The sequence below is a fragment of the Anolis sagrei genome, chromosome 3 (genome assembly GCF_037176765.1).
Source record: "Anolis sagrei isolate rAnoSag1 chromosome 3, rAnoSag1.mat, whole genome shotgun sequence".
In the NCBI taxonomy this organism is placed as follows: Eukaryota; Metazoa; Chordata; class Lepidosauria; order Squamata; family Dactyloidae; genus Anolis; species Anolis sagrei.
In genome coordinates this window covers 236797534-236811379 of record NC_090023.1, presented here as the reverse complement: position 1 = coordinate 236811379, position 13846 = coordinate 236797534, and the positions used below count along the sequence as shown (strand labels likewise).

Sequence of the window (13846 nt, the reverse complement as noted above, 5' to 3'; positions counted from 1 at the left end):
TGTCACCACCATTACCCAAACTGCATTTTTCAGTGGAGACTCCACTACCAGTGCTTCATGCATGTCCAGTTGCCCTACTCTTTTAAATCTACTAGGCCATTTGTAGATGTGTGCCCTTTTAACAGAAAAGGTATGCCACCTTGGCCAGCCCTTAAAGAACTAAAGAACTATTATTTCCTGCCCACTGCTCTAAGCAACTTTAGTTCACAGATGTATGCCTAATATAACTACATATTTTTTAATTAAAAAATAAGGAGGGATTTTTTAAATGTCCGATTCTTGCAATGTGGCAAAAGAAAATGTTTAGCAATTGGCTGATATATATATATATGTCTTAAGAGTTTTCAAAAAACTATTTCTTCATAGCGATCTTACCCAGAGAAAAGGCAGCATTGTTTCCTGTACCTTTGTACTGGACAAGTGACTTGCTTCCTGTTATACACAGCTCTCTCTCTTGGTAGGGACTCAAATCGGCTTAGACAAAGACTAAGTGTTGATTGTTGCTCTATAAATAATATTGATCCTATGTACAACCAAAACAGGCTACTCCTTATCGCTCATAACTTGGGGGAGGTAGAAATAAAGCGTTTATACGACAAGCTATTCCTTATTCTCAATACCTGAACATGTCTTCAGTATCACAACTCTCCCTCCTGAGATAAAAAGCATACTTTTCACTTCACCTCTTCATGATTCTCACCGAATTAATGGGATTACAAAGGGAGCTGGCCGTGACCCCTATATTTAGATGTCCTAAGGCTTCATTATAAAGGATTGCTGCAATTTACTTTAATGGCTCTCACACCTACAGTATTGTTGAGGAGAGAGCTGACTCTCTTCTCATCCCAGGGGATAACTGTAGAGTTTTTTTCCATGTCAGAAGCGGCTTGAGAAACTGCAAGTCGCTTCTGGTGTGAAAGAATTGGCTGCCTGCAAGGATGTTGCCCAGGGGATGTCTGGATCCTGTTTTACAATCCTGTGGGAGGTTTCTCTCATGTTCCCACATGAGAAGCTGGAACTGAAGGACAGGAGCTCACCCTGTTTTGCAGATTTGAACCGTCAACCTTCAGGTCAGCAGTTCAGCCAGCACAAGGGTGTAACCTTCTGGGACCATCTTTGCTTTGTTCCAGTCCTGAAAAGAAAACATGTCAATTTCCTCATTCTCATCTGCATGTATCAGAGGCAAGTGGCAGTGAAATGTGGAAACAAGTGAAAAGATCCAGCACAATCTGAGGCAAGCAGCCAAAACAGCACCAGGGTTGCCAGTGAGCATACAGCTCCTAAAACATAAACTTTGCAAAGGGACACTTTGTACTCAATTGCTGTTGCAGACATTGTAATAAACAACCAAGGCTATCATTCAAAAAACTAGTCTGTGACTTAATAATAATAATAATCATCATCATCATCGTCTTTATTTAGACCCCGCCACCATCTGCCTGAAGGGGACTCAGGGCAGATAACATGAGGCCAGGCCCAAAGATACAATACAGCAAAATAAAATACAAAATGCAAACAACAAAAAACAACAAAAATTACATCATAATAAATACATACAGTAGCAGAATAAACAAAGCAAAATAACATAATATAAAATCGTACACAATGGGTGGGCCACATGGACAAGGCAAAATGATAAAACCTTGGATGAGGCAGGAGTAGAAAAAAAAATGATGCTAAACTATGACTTGGGTGAAGCCTACTGTAAAGCCTATACAGTACTGTGGGGTGAAGCTTCTAAGTGTACAACTAAACTCATTTATTGATTAATAAAATATTTATAGCCTGTTATAACTAAGCCCCCCTTCTATGCTACTTAATAATATTTCAAACTGGAAACTTGCCACCCAAATTATCCATTCAGTTTAATATAGAAATCTTAAAAGACAGTTCATGAAATGGATAGTGATGTGTATTTTCAGGGTTGCTGTTGGTGAATTACTGTAGGAAAATACTTTGTTAGCTGCTTTGTCTCATTCAAGGAGAAAATCCAGGATAGCTGTTTGGTTCAAATAAGTATCTCACATTCTTTCCACAATCACTTCCCTAGTTCTTCCAGGTTTTACTGTAGCATCAAGTACTCTCACACATCTCAGGAGATTTTATCGTAAACTGGCGAACATAAATTTAAGTGCCTCCCCATCAACTCTCACAAGCATACAAACTGCTTGGTAAGACTGTATAGTTTTTATATCAGCCATTATTCGTTGTGGAATTCAAAACACACTCTTATTATACATCAACAATGGATTTGGTTACATGAGTAAAAAGGTAACTGGTGGTTCAAATGGATGAAAAAAGTAAAGTGTCACAGAATGCACATGTCACTGCACCTGCAAAGCACCATGTGCAAGCACAAGTCTGAGAAACACAATCTCCCCATACTTCTCCCTTAAAACCAACTCTCCAGTGTCAGTAAACTCTATGGAGCATGTTTCCAGCACTAAAAAACAATTGAAGGACATTTTCAATATAAAAATCCATAATGAATTTAAGCTGTGAAGTTACAACATTTAAGTCCCACTGAAATCACAAAGTCTGATAAAATCTCCAAGATACCTAACTGACCGCCTCTCGGCCTATGAGCCCACGAGGACTTTGAGATCTTCCGGGGAGGCCCTGCTCTCGATCCCGCCTGCGTCACAGGCACGGCTGGCGGGGACGAGAGATAGGGCCTTCTCGGTGGTGGCTCCTCGGCTGTGGAACACCCTTCCCGTGGACATCAGGCTAGCCCCCTCCCTGTTGACTTCCGCAGGAAGTTAAAGACCTGGCTATTTAAGAAAGCATTTGACCAAGAAGTGCCTTTACTGGCTAATTGACCATAGGAATGGAAAAACGGTAATGATATCGGATGGTGTGTTGACGATGAGACGATTGGGAATGTAGTAGGAATTTTGTAGTAATATTGATGTTTTGCTAATATGTTTTTTGATAATGATGATTTGTAGATTGTTTTGCACTACGTTTTGTAAATTGCACTTGTTTTCATGTTGTACACCGCAATGAGTCGCCCTTGGGCTGAGAATTGCGGTATATAAGCATAGTAAATAAATAAATAAATAAATTAGAAGTACTTATTTTGTTCTATAACATTTTTTTCACGTCAGGAGCGACTTGAAAAACTGCAAGTCGCTTCTGGTGTGAGAGAATTGGACGTTGACCATGGGATGCCCGGATGTTTTTGATGTTTTACCATCCTTATGGGAGGCTTCTCTCATATCCCTATATGGGAAACTTGAGCTGACAGAAGGAGCTCAACCTGCTCTCCCTGGATTCGACCACTGACCTGTCAGTCAACAGTCCTGCCGGTACAAGGGTTTAACCCACTGCACCACTGGGGGCTCGTTCTATAACATGAATTAGTTTTTCAGGATAAAAATGGAAAGTATTGACATTAGTTTCCATTATGTGCAAAAGTATTTCTTTCTTAATGTTATCTTGACCCTGGGACATGTCTAAAATCTTTCGGCATATAAAGAAACTGTTGTCACTTCCACATTATCATTCGTATGTCTAGCTAGCATTTTAGAGGACAAAATTAAAACTTTCTATAGAAACAAACAATCTAAGCTTTAAAAGGAGTAAAAACTGGAGAATACAAGCGGCATATTTAACATCTCAATAATTCAAATTACACTTGAAAGTACACAGAAACTGATATTATTAAAGCCAAAAGGAAACATTTTCTCTTAATGAAAAAAAATCAAGCCACCAAAGAGTGCTTTATCAACAACTATTTATTTGAATTAAATACATCAGTCTTGCAAAACATAGTGAGAGTTCAAACTAGAATTGCTTTGAACAATAGGTTAACTGCAGACATCATAATCCTAAAGAACTGGCAGGCCAATGTACAGTGCTTACACTAAATGCTATGATACATTCTGAAGTGATGTGCACATTAAATGCATGTTCCTGATGAAACAGTGTTGAAGACTGACCCAAGAGACTAGTAAACCAACATAAAGATTGCTAATCCAGGTCCACAGCATTCTGTAGGTTTAAATATAACTGATTCTGCCACATTGTGAGTCCTCCTTTCTTTCATACGGGAAACATGACAGAAGTTGCATGTATAACTTTCCAAAGAAGTTCAACAGAAAAATGGCTAGTGGATCTATTTGCCTATTCTCTGGACCACCCAGTCCTGCTGGCAGAGGGGGCAACGGTTGTTCTGTTTCACCCACAGTGACATGCAGCAGTTGTGGAAGGAATGATTACACTCTCCCCAGACCACTGAAAGAAAGGGAAAGAAGCAAGTGTAAGAATTTTAAAATGTTTTATAATAGATGTTAAATGCATTTTTAACATATCTTCAGTACAGGGATACTTCAGTTAAGAAAGCCATTGATAAAGAAATCACAAAATCTTTTAAAGACCGACTGCCTTTCCCCTCTCTGTCCTCTAGTGGAAGTTTTGTTAAAAGCAGCACCAGCATTGCCAGAACAAGCCAAATGTTTCAAAATCCAATTATCACAGGAACAGCGAGGTGAAATATTCTGAGCAGAGGCACAGACAACAAAACAAGCACCGCAACCCTTTCCTATGCTATCCAAAGCTGGGATAGATAGATAGACAGACAAACAGACAGATAGATATGACTGGAGTTATACTTTAAAATGTACCTCTTCTGACTTACAAACAAAATCAAGTTAAGAACCTATCTTGTGTAACTTGGAGACTGCCTGTATTCTACTCCTAGCCAATATTGTGCTGCCACCCATACATCATTACTCATTTTGAGGGGAATTAGGTACCTTTTGGAAACAAACTTCACATATGCATATAGTTCTGAACAAAAAAAAATCTCTGAAACATTTTTGTTGTGCAGGAAGGTATTATTCTTTCTATGTTTTATTGCCACCTGTACCTATTTACTGAAGTGATTTTGACAGAAAGATTTGAATTGTAATAAACAATTACAACCACAAACCCAAGTAATGTGCTATAATGTTATAAATATGCATATTAACTTTTACTTCTTGGACAGCAGGATTCCATATAACCCAATTTAAGAAGATTTGCAATATATACTGGCAGTGGAAGAAGGCTGGTGGTCAAAGGAAGAAAGCTAACAGAAACACTGGCAAATTCGAAATCCATGGTTGCATGAAATAGTTTTTTAGATGCCCTACTAAGGCTATGCATTACAGTCATGCCCCACCCCTTCTGTACCCACATATTCAACCAATCAAGACTTAGAAATATACAGGCAACCCCCAGGATTTAGCAGGTAAATCCTGCTAAAGCTTCCCATCACTTCACAACTCCTCCAGTTCTCTCTAGCCCAATTTTAAGGGATAAAATTTTAATAGGCTTCGGTTTATAATTAAACTTGTGCATCCAATTATAAATCAAATTGGACTGCTGTCTTTACCTAAAGCATTCACTATATATATATATATATATATATATATATATATATATATATATTGTTTTTAACCAGGGGGTACTGTGAAATTGTGATGTCATGTTGATTGCCTCGTCATATTTTGCATATTAAACCTTGAGTGTTCTGTGAGCCACCCTGAGTCCCTCTGAGAAATGGTGACGGGATAATAATAAATAAAAGATTATTATTATTATTATTATTATTATTATTATTATTATTATTATTATTATTGTCATCCATAGATTTTGGTATCGGGGTGGGTGGGTCCTAGAATCAAACCCCAGCCAATGTACACTATATACAGCAGATTGATTTTTCCTTTCTAACACTGCACTTTCAGACATTGCATTTTCAACATCAATTCGGTGTGTTATTGTTTCTGGGGCACAGACTGCATTAAGACATTTCTTGTTAGCAGTGCTCAACGTTCAAGGAAATCTCATTATACTTGCAGTCTCAAGAGTATACAGAATCATTTGTAAACATTAGAGCTCTCAAGAACTATCAAGTACACATTTTCTGTTAAGCAGTAGCATTATAAACTTATGCTATATGGAGATGTCCATCAGTATTACTTTTCATGTCCTGTTTACTGAGATATGATGAATGCATTTTAGCATTTTAGATTAAACAAATTTTTAAAATAATAAACCAAGATTTTACATAATGTCCATGAGTTTTGTAAGGCTGAGCATTGCCTTCTCCTACCACACAGATAGCAGTAGATGCAAACCATTACTCACTTTTCTTGAGGGACTTCTGAACTACAATTTCTAATCAATGAAAACAAAAATTGAGAAACTGGAGCCCGTAAAACAGGATCATCACTAAGTCAGTGTCAACATTTCATATATGGAGAAGGGAAGAACTGGACCTCAAGATTTCATTTTAGCTGTTAAATTCTAAGCATTGCAAGTGAGCTAACTAGCCAGCAAAATTAACATGTGTATATAACCATTATTATCAAATTATGTGGTAATACAATATACCAAAAATACCAAAAGGTGAATGTGTTACCATGGGTTAATTAGAGTGCAGACTATAAACCAAATGAAAATCAACGGGAATGCTTGAAAATGGCTGTTTACCTTCCAACCTGACAGAGCTGAAGTAATTTGCTATAAACAGTGGGGAGGAACTGCAGGCCCCAAATGCAAAAGGTTGAGATCTGCCCAAGAAGACTCTAAGCAGTAATTGCTTCTAAATTGTTTCTGCAAAGATTGACCAGGAGGAGGGATAACTACATAATCAAAAATTGCCAATTTGCTTTTTCTCTTGTGCCACTAAAACCAATTACATCTGTTTCAATTATAGATTGTAGAACAACCAAGTGTAGAAAGGTTAAATGGAGTGCATTGTAGATGTATCTAATTGTTTCACTGAAGTCAACAGAACTTCAAAGTGATCAATTTTGTCAGGATCCTGATCTATTTTTTAAAACCAAGGACTGCCCATAATCTAATAACAGAGTTTCTCAAACTGTGCTCCTCCAGATGTTTTGGACTTCAGCTCCCACAATTTCTAACCGCTGGTAAGCTAGCTGGGATTTCTGGAGCTGATATCCAACACATCTGGAGGAGTAGTTTGAAAAACACTGATCTATACAAATGATTGATATTAATAATTCAAATCTTTGATGTTTTCTTTGAATATGGCAACAAAAGCTGATAATACAAAAACAGGGTTCTTGAAACTTTAAGAACTTCAGAAAGCAAAATAAGTTGTGATATGATTATTTTATTATACAATAACACATTTCTTGGTTCAACAAGCCATTTTTATGACCCGTAGAAACAACAGATGATGTAGTGACAATTACTGCCATAAATAAAATGTTCTAGCTTATATAACTAGTTCTTCATGGCAGATTCACACACATAAAGGACTAATTGTAGATTTCAGTGTATTTTATGCTATAATGGCTTTTTATATTTGTGATGCTTTACTGAATATTACTGATGTGCAAAACTAAGACGTACTTACTTGAAACATTAAAAGCACCCTACTAAGAAGCAGCATTTGGTTGAATAACAAGGGAATGAAATCATAACATACCAACACAATCTTCTTGTTTGTTTTCAGCTTGACATCTAAGACAGGCATCTAGATGTAAACAAGAGCAAGACTAAATATGATGATCTGAATGAAACTTTATTAACTGCTTATTCAAAGTATCCATAACAGCTGAAAAACAAAGTATAGATACTATCTCATACAGCCCAGTAGATATCTAATCCACCCACATTTGTTCACCAATTCAACTGCCACATATACACCAGAAACCCTTTGTGTTCATTTTCTCTCATAATTTTAAATTCTTGAGATGAGTCATTTTTAATGTTTTTCTGTTTTTATCTGTGACTTCCTTTTGCCATGTGATCTTGTTAGTTTATGCCAATAAAGGCTGTTGTTGTATTGTGATCTTCAGTGCGAAGAATCTGTTTTTTTCTGTGATTCCATCTTTGCCTGCAGAGCAACATAGACGAATGTGCCACATACCCAAAAGTGAATTACTGGTAATTCATTCTGCACCAATTCCTCAATTCTAATAGCTTCTAGAAGTATCATGAATAGAAAGAACAAGCAAAACATGTATCTTCACATAATCTTATAAAAGTGCTGCATCGCGAAGGAAACCATCTACACACTATTCTAATTCTATGATCATTATATACTTATACTATAACAAAAATATGCTGAACTGACAGATGGTTATAATGATTTGGGGAAATGATTACACATGCACTCATCTGCTAAATACACACATTTAAACAGGGCAACTTTTAAGAACTTTAATTTCTGATTTGAAATATATGCACTGGTACATACAAGCACTGAGAACATGGCAAACTGTAACCTGAAGGGACTCAGCTGCTTGTATTTAGTGATCATACATCATGGTAAATCTTAGCTTCTTGTGAGAGCATCAAACACAATTTACAAAAACTGAAAATACATTAAAGGGGCCATGAAGAAATGAATATCTGAACCAATGTATATAGCATGAATAAAAAATAATTTTTATACTATGCTTTTTCTCTCCACAAAAGAGACTCAACGCTGGTTACATCATAAATGACCCCACAGTTAAATAGACACAAACTGAATAAGTTGCAAATAGCATCTGTTATCATATGTATATTGAATCAAAGGGCACCTTTGTCTTCTGGTAAGACAATATTAGGAAAGATAACAATTCCAAAAAGATACTCTCATCTTGTGGTATATAACCATATATTCCCAGAAGCACAATATGTTTGCTGGATAGGAAACTGACCATTTATTTCATACCCAAACGTATTATTGTCCACACTAAAAAATTTTGCTACATTTCACCAAGGTTACTTTTATGCATAATTCTCTGTGGTCTTCCAGAGATGTGGTTCCATATAAATTGTGAAAAACAACTTATGTTTGTGGTACCTTGAAGATTATGAAATTTCAGTAGTATTAATCTCCATGGTCTACACATTTTAATGTGTATGCATCTTTAAGGTGACACAGAATTCTCTATCGTTTTTTAACAATATATTATCACATTTTATACTATCACATTTATCCTGTATAAATTACAAAGGTTCTGTTACATCTCAAAAATTATACCCTTCTCCACAAAGAAATTGTGATTTTGTTACTTTCCTGTATTTCAGTGAGCATCTGGCCTGGGAATCCTATTATTTTGGCAGACACAATCAAGAAGCGTCTCCTCTTTTGCTTTAATATAATTTTAAAAATCCTTCCCAAGGAGTTTTGAACTCCGGTTTTTAGACACACATTTAACATAGCAAAATGTAAGAAAGTACAAGAGATTAATATTTCTGCAAGGCACTATGCATTACATGTCTAATGTAAATTATTCGTAACTATCAATGAATATCACTTCATCTATCAAAGAGGAAAAATAGGGAGAAAGCAACCTTAATATGCATCATAATTACTGCATAATTACTGCATGTATTAGAGTCTTTTCCAAAGACTCTAATAACTTATATGTTAAATATATGAGCTAAAACAAATATAAACCACATTACAAGGATAATCAGATAGCCTAAGAAGAATTACAAATCAGCCTATTATAAAGGAGCCCTCGGTGGTGCAATGGGTTAAACTCTTGAGCCAGCAGGACTATTGACCAATAGGTCAGTGGTTCGAATCCAGATAGAGTGGGTTGAGTTCCCTCTGTCAGCTCCAGCTCCCTATGCAGGGACATGAGAGAAGCCTCCCACAAGAATAGTCAAATTTCAAACATCCTGGTGTCCTCTGGGCAACATCCTTGTAGATGGACAATTCTCTCACACCACAAGCGACTTGCAGTTTCTCAAGTCACTCCTGACACACACACACACACAAAAAGCCTATTATATGCTGGGCACAGAAAAATGTCTTAACTTGGTTCTGAAAAGGTGATAATGCTGGGACCAAGAAGATGTCTTGGGAGAAAGAATACTTGAGGCAGAGGCAAAATTAAAAGGGTAATTTTATTTGCCACTTTCCAAGAGTGGAGAAGGCACTCAGAAGGTAAAGGTTTCCCGACATTAAGTCTGGTCGTGTCTGACTCTGGGGGATGGTGCTCATCTCCATTTCTAAGCCGAAGAACCGGCATTGTCTGTAGACGCCTCCAAAGTCATGTGGCCAGCATGACTGCATGGAACGCCATTACCGTCCTGCCAGAGCGGTGCCTATTGATCTACTTTTGAACTGGATTGTTGTAGGTTTTTCCAGGCTATATGGCCATGTTCTAGAGGCATTTCTCCTGACGTTTCGCCTGCATCTATGGCAAGCATCCTCAGAGGTAGTGAGGTCTGTTGGAACTAAGAAAAAGGGTTTATATATCTGTGGAATGACCAGGGTGGGACAAAGGACTCTTGTCTGCTGGAACTAGGTGTGAATGTTACAACTGACCACCTTGATTAGCATTTGATTGCCTGGCAGTGCCTGGAGCAATCTTTTGTTGAGAGGTGATTACATGTCCTTGTTTGTTTCCTCTCTGTTGTTGTGCTGTTCTAATTTTAGAGTTTTTTTAATACTGGTAGCCAGATTTTGTTCATTTTCATGATTTCCTCCTTTCTGTTGAAATTGTCCACATGCTTGTGGGTTTCAATGGCTTCTCTGTGTAGTCTGACATGGTAGTTGTTGGAGTGATCCAGCATTTCTGTGTTCTCGGATAATATGCTGTGTCCAGGTTGGTTCATCAGTTGCTCTGCTATTTATTTATTATTTATTAGTTATTTATTTGGCGTGCTTCTACCCCGCCCTTCTCAACCCCCTAGGGGGGACTCAGGGCAGCTTACAAAAGGCACAATTCGATGCCTGACAATTCATAAAATACAACATACAAATTACAATATATCGTCAACAATTATAACTAATTAAAACAATCAAACAATACAGCCGCAGCAATAAAAACATATTGTGGCCAATGTTCGTCGATTCATAAATCCATGATCCCTCTAGCATCGTCATTGTCCTTTCCTACTCTGGTCGTCATTGTCTTTTGTCCACTGCCAGCTTACCCGAAGGCCTGGTCCCACATCCAAGTTTTTAACTTCCTTCTGATGGAGAGGAGGGATGTTGATGACCTAATCTCCCTGGGGAGTGCATTCCACAGGCGAGGGGCCACCACCGAGAAGGCCTTGTCCCTCGCCCCCACCAGTCTCACTTGTGATAAAGGTGGGGCCGAGAGCAGGGCCTCCCCAGACGATCTTAAATTCCGAGGTGGGACGTAGAAGGAGATACGTTTGGACAGGTACGCTGGGCCGGGGCCGTAAAGTCAGCTATGGCTGACTTCTTTGGTTGAAGTAGTCTGCAGTGCCTTTCATGTTCCTTGATTCGTGTTTGGGCACTGCTGCGTTTGGTGGTCCCTATGTAGACTTGTCCACAGCTGCATGGTACACGGTAGACTCCTGCAGAAGCGAGAGGATCCCTCTTGTCCTTTGCTGAACGAAGCATTTGTTGGATTTTCTTGGTGGGTCTGTAGATAGTTCGTATGTTGTGTTTCCTCATCAGCTTCCCTATGCGGTCAGTGGTTTCCTTGATGTATGGCAAGAACACTTTTCCTCGGGGTGGGTCTTTGTCTTTACTCTCGTGGCTTGTTCTTGGTCTTGCAGCTCTTCTGATGTCTGAGGTGGAGTATCCATTGGCCTGTAAAGCCCAGTTGAGGTGGTTCAGTTCATCTTGGAGGAGGTGGGGTTCGCAGATTCTTTTTGCACGGTCTGCCAAGGCTTTAATGGTGTTTCTTTTTTTGACTTGGGTGATGGTTGGAGTTTTTATGTAGATATCTATCTTAAGAGGATTCTTAAAGGGACAGGGAGAGGTGGCTAAAAGGAAAGGGGGCGCAGTGGGTTAAAGCACTGAGCTGCTGAGCTTGTTGATCGAAAGGTTGCAGGTTCGATTCCGGGGAGCGGTGTGAGCTTCCGCTGTCAGCCCTAGCTTCTGCCAACCTAGCAGTTCGAAAACATGCAAATGTGAGTAGATCAATAGGTACCACTCCAGCGGGAAGGTAACGGCGCTCCATACAGTCATGTCGGCCACATGACCTTGGAGGTGTCTACGGACAACGCTGGCTCTTCGGCTTAGAAATGGAGATGAGCACCACACCCCAGTCAGACATGACTGGACTTAATGTCAGGGGACTACCTTTACCTTTTATGTAGATTTGTCCACAGCTGCATGGTATACGGTAGACTCCTGCAGAAGTGAGAGGATCCCTCTTGTCCTTTGCTGAATTGTTGGATTTTCTTGGTGGGTCTGTAGATAGTTTGTATGTTGTGTTTCCTCACCAGCTTCCCTATGCGGTCAGTGGTTCCCTTGAACTGCTAGGTTTTCAAACTGCTAGGTTGGCAGAAGCTGGGGCTAACACCCTGCTCCCTGGATTGGAACTACCGACCTTTTGGTGGGCAATGCTGCGTTTGGTGGTCCCTATGTAGACTTGTCCACAGCTGCATGGTACACGGTAGACTCCTGCAGAAGCGAGAGGATCCCTCTTGTCCTTTGCTGAACGTAGCATTTGTTGGATTTTCTTGGTGGGTCTGTAGATAGTTTGTATGTTGTGTTTCCTCATCAGCTTCCTTATGCGGTCAGTGGTTCCCTCGAACTGCTAGGTTTTCAAACTGCTAGGTTGGCAGATGCAGATTGTAGCCAGGAAATCAGAAGACACTTACTTCTTGGGAGGAGAGCAACGTCCAGTCTCGATAAAATAGTAAAGAGTAGAGACATCAGACTGGCAACAAAGATCCGCCTAGTCAAAGCCATGGTATTCCCTGTAGTAACCTACGGATGTGAGAGCTGGACCTTAGGGAAGGCTGAGCGAAGGTGCTTTTGAACTGGAGGAAAGTGCTGAGAGTGCCTTGGACTGCGAGAAGACCCAACCAGTCCATCCTCCAGGAAATAAAGCCCAGCTGCTCACTGGAGGGAAGGATACTAGAGACAAAGTTGAAGTACTTTGGCCACATCACGAGGAGACAGCAAAGCCTAGAGAAGACAATTATGCTGGGGAAAGTGGAAGGCAAAAGGAAGAGGGGCCGCCCAAGGGCAAGATGGATGGATGGCATCCTTGAAGTGACTGGACTGACCTTGAGGGAGCTGGGGGTGGTAACGGCCGACAGGGAGCTCTGGCGTGGGCTGGTCCATGAGGTCACGAAGAGTCGGAGACGACTGGACGAATGAACAACAACAAAAGTTGGCAGAAGCTGGGGCTAACAGCGGGAGCTCACCCTGCTCCCTGGATTGGAACCACCAAGTTCAGCTGCTCAACCCACAATGCCACTGGGGGATCCACAGGCACTCAGAACAAAGCCCTAAATGTTGGTTTCAAATTATGGCCAGGTTCATGGAAATACAGTAGAGCCTCGCTTACCCAAAATCCCTGAAGGGCGGCAGGCCTAAGTTCGCCCGTGCCCGTAGGCCGAGAAGCCCCCAAACCAAGCCAGGCCTGACTCACCCATGACCTGCACCCGGCAGATGGCGCAGGTGTCGCACTCCACGTCCCAGCTCCACATGGCCACGGCGTTCCACTTCTTGAGGGAGAACATCTTGTCCACGCCGCCGCCTGCCTTCGAGCCGGAGGAGCCCGCGTGAGGCGCCACCGACACGCCCGGCTCGTCTCCGTCCTCAACGTCGGCCATGGCTGCGAGCGGAAAGAGCAGCAGGAGCAGGAAGAGAGAGACTACGACGAGTAGGCCCCACGCCGCCTCTCTCGCCTCTCTCCTCTCCTCGCCGGCGCCCCCTGCCGGCCGGAGGAAGGAAGGAAAAGCCACACTGCTCACCCACTTCCGGGTACCTGAGGCACTTTGCCTGCCAGGGAAACCGGAAGAGAGGCCTGTGAGCCTCCAAATCCAGGCCTGGGCAAGCTTTGCCTCTCCAGGTGCTTTGGACTTCAACTCCCACCATTCCTAACACTTTGTTGGTGGTCTGACAGCAATCCAGTTGCTTTCTTTTCTTTGCAGGTTGAGTATG

General features: G+C 40.6%; 1 protein-coding gene across 2 annotated transcripts; it reads right to left on the bottom strand.

Annotated features, from left to right (window-relative positions):
- Positions 1-3719: 3719 nt before the first annotated feature.
- On the bottom strand, positions 3720-13621 carry RNF7 (ring finger protein 7). Of its 2 annotated transcripts, none has more exons than XM_060767800.2 (3): positions 13339-13621; positions 7448-7495; positions 3720-4236 (listed from the first exon to the last, which is right to left on the bottom strand). In XM_060767800.2, exons 1-3 carry the CDS (start codon positions 13513-13515, stop codon positions 4180-4182), a joined length of 282 nt encoding a protein of 93 aa, XP_060623783.1. In that variant the 5' UTR covers positions 13516-13621; the 3' UTR covers positions 3720-4179. The 2 variants fall into 2 exon arrangements, with proteins under 2 accessions (XP_060623783.1, XP_060623781.1); XM_060767798.2 differs by having other exon boundaries at positions 13332-13608.
- Positions 13622-13846: the final 225 nt, after the last annotated feature.

Excerpts from the sequence above, each read along its gene's own strand:
- RNF7 (XM_060767798.2), bottom strand. The coding sequence starts at position 13,515 with ATGGCCGACGTTGAGGACGGAGACGAGCCGGGCGTGTCGGTGGCGCCT. Across the intron at positions 7,496-13,331 it reads CTGCCGGGTGCAGGTCATGG|ATGCCTGTCTTAGATGTCAA; the intron begins GTGAGTCAGGCC and ends GTTTACATCTAG. Across the intron at positions 4,237-7,447 it reads CAAACAAGAAGATTGTGTTG|TGGTCTGGGGAGAGTGTAAT; the intron begins GTATGTTATGAT and ends CCTTTCTTTCAG.